At 38.0% G+C, this 2719-nt stretch overlaps 1 protein-coding gene across 1 annotated transcript in view; it reads right to left on the bottom strand.

Moving 5' to 3' along the window:
* The window catches only part of LOC128250823 (uncharacterized), a 24780-nt gene that overhangs the window by 8583 nt on the left and 13478 nt on the right, over positions 1 to 2719 (bottom strand). The window contains exon 3 of the mRNA XM_052976809.1: positions 984 to 1854. Within this exon, the coding sequence (XP_052832769.1) occupies positions 984 to 1854 (871 nt within the window). The remainder of the gene's footprint in view (positions 1 to 983; positions 1855 to 2719) is intronic.

Genomic DNA, 2719 nt, shown 5'->3' with positions numbered 1-2719 from the left:
TATTTATTTTATCCTTTTTTGAATTTATTAATCAAATATATATATATATAAGACAGGACTTAAAATTAAGCAATAACATTGTTTAGAATCTACAAGATGAGCTCTAAATAATTATATAGATATCAAATGGATGATATTTCGTTTTTGCATCTGGCTTGCAAGATTCCTTATGTGAATTCGTGTGTTGAAACATATTCTGCTGTGTCAAGGGAGAGTCATTATTCCAATATTATTAACCCACACACTGGCTCAGTTCCACTCCCTTATTTATTATTCAATCGATTAAATATTCAAATAACTAATCAAACGTTTAATATGTTTTGTTTTTGTTTGTCAAAGCTCTTTTCTGGCTACTTTTCAATGACTATTAACTTAGTCCGTCATAAGGTCGCGATTAGTTAGTTGGACATATAACCTATTGGCTTATGATAAAGGAGTGGAATTGAAACAGTGCGTGTGTTAATAATATTGGCGTAATGACCCTCCTTAGACACAGCAAAATGGATGATAGTTTATCAGATAGAAGATAGTGCATGAGAGAAAAGATAGCTTATAGACTCAAATGTATTGTTTTATTCTACGTGCGAGATAATTCATTTATAGTCGCAATTAAAAGGAGCACTCCGTCAGTTACGACGACGAGGGTCCCAGCTGATACGATCAACGGAACAGCTTGCTCATGAAATTAACGTACAAGTGGCTGAGCACTCCACAGACATGCGTACCCCTTAACATAGTTCTCAGGGAGATTCAGCGTGACACAGAGTGTGACAAGGCCGGCCCTTTGAAACACAGTCACTACTCATTTTTGCCAGCTGAGTGGACTGGAGCAACGTGAAATAAAGTGTCTTGCTCAAGGACACAACGCGTCGCCGGGAATTGAACTCACGACCTTACAATCGCGAGCCGAATGCGCCTAACCACTAAGCCACGCGCCTTCACAGTCTCAATTAGTTTTATTTATGGAAAAGAACAGAAGAAACTTACCTCGACAAATTTTTTAATTCCATTTTCATCTCGATAATTCCATAAAAGGAATTCGGGGTTTTCAATATTTCCGTGAGAATCGAAACTGATTCTTTTGCCAACGAAACTCGATATTCCATCCAAACTGTTAAAACTGAAATCAGTCGCCTTTAGGTATTGCTGGTGAAACTGTTCGGCAGACAACTTCAGCAGGTTATCACAAAGACCACTGCTCGAGAAACAAAGGTTCGCCTGGGCACTTTTGAGAGCTTTTGCAAACGTGAATAGCGCTATCACGGTTGGCTCCACATAAAAATACTGCTCGAAATCGGATTTTCGCTTCGAATAACTCTGGACGACACAGTCGGGATAGCTTGAGAATTTGCTGCTGACGGAGTTGCTGATTTTACACAAGTGCGTTGTCATGTACCATTCTGAGTACCAAGGATTATTCGACGGAGGATTTCTGGGGTCAAGTTTGACCCAATGTTCGCGGAATTCGTCTATCTGCGTAGACTTCGGTGCCATTAACAAAGAACCTTTATGATACGGGTTTGTGCTTGCCTTTTCGATGTGGAGGTCGTTAACGATCCACTGGAGGTTTCCAGCGTCCCCTCGTCGAGCTAAGGCTCCCATGATTTTGTTGGTGGTGGCAGATGGTGAGAACATCAATCCGCCAAACGCTTCACTAGTCACAATGTTACTGAGTTTTAGGAAAATATTGTTGGCTGTGTCTGTAGATAGGATCTGAATTGCTTGGCTGATACAGATTTCCGTATTGTGTGCTATTTTCAAAAATTCCTTGTAACTGTCCATTCCATAAGAATCATCCGTATAAATCACAACTACGTGAAGCCAGTTCAATTTTCGCAGAAGGCTCAACAGATTCTGTTGAGAGAGAAAATAAAACAAAAATTATGCATTAATGACTTGTAGGAACACTGTATTTCGTTATGCAACCACAATACACAACAGAGTATATTAAACGCTTTTAAAAGTCAACACTACTGTATTAGTAGTGCTATTACATCTCTTGTTAAGGTTATCTTTCAAGATTTTCGTGAGAAATTCTAGCCAGCACTGATTTTTGTTACAATATTTCTTATCTCAGATACGTATCTCAAACAATGAGACTGAAGATTAAAAAATGGGTAATGAGCCTTTAGGCCATATTTTGGGAGTTTTCGCTCCTTCATCAGCACCCATCTAACCCTTTAGTCATCCTTGAATAGCCACAAAATACAGCAGTGTAATATTATTGGATATACCAATTTTACATACTAAACACACTCCTGGAAGCTGGTACGTAAATATTAATGACTTAGTAGCTCATGGAATTTGGTTATGCAACCATAATATGCTACAAAGTATACTAAACGTTTTTACAAGTCAATACCGTGTTCTACTGTGTTAGCAGTGCTATGAAATCACGTGTTAAGGTATTCTCTATAGATTTTTTTTTCTATAGAAATTACTGCCAGCGTTGATTTTTGCTACGATGTTTCGTATCTCGTTTACGAAACGTCGTAATGAAGTTGGAGCTGGGTATAATTTCCATAGAAAATCTGCTGAGATAACCTTAACATACATACATACAAACACACACACACACACACACACACACACACACACACACACACACGCACACACTCACACACATACGCACGCACGCACATACACCTGCATATATATTAATACATACATAATACATACATATGCATATATATATATATATATATACATACATATATAT

Source organism: Octopus bimaculoides, chromosome 25 (genome assembly GCF_001194135.2).
Source record: "Octopus bimaculoides isolate UCB-OBI-ISO-001 chromosome 25, ASM119413v2, whole genome shotgun sequence".
Taxonomy (NCBI): domain Eukaryota; kingdom Metazoa; phylum Mollusca; class Cephalopoda; order Octopoda; family Octopodidae; genus Octopus; species Octopus bimaculoides.
The sequence above is the reverse complement of the archived record's forward strand: the minus strand, read 5'-3'. Positions and strand labels throughout refer to the sequence as shown.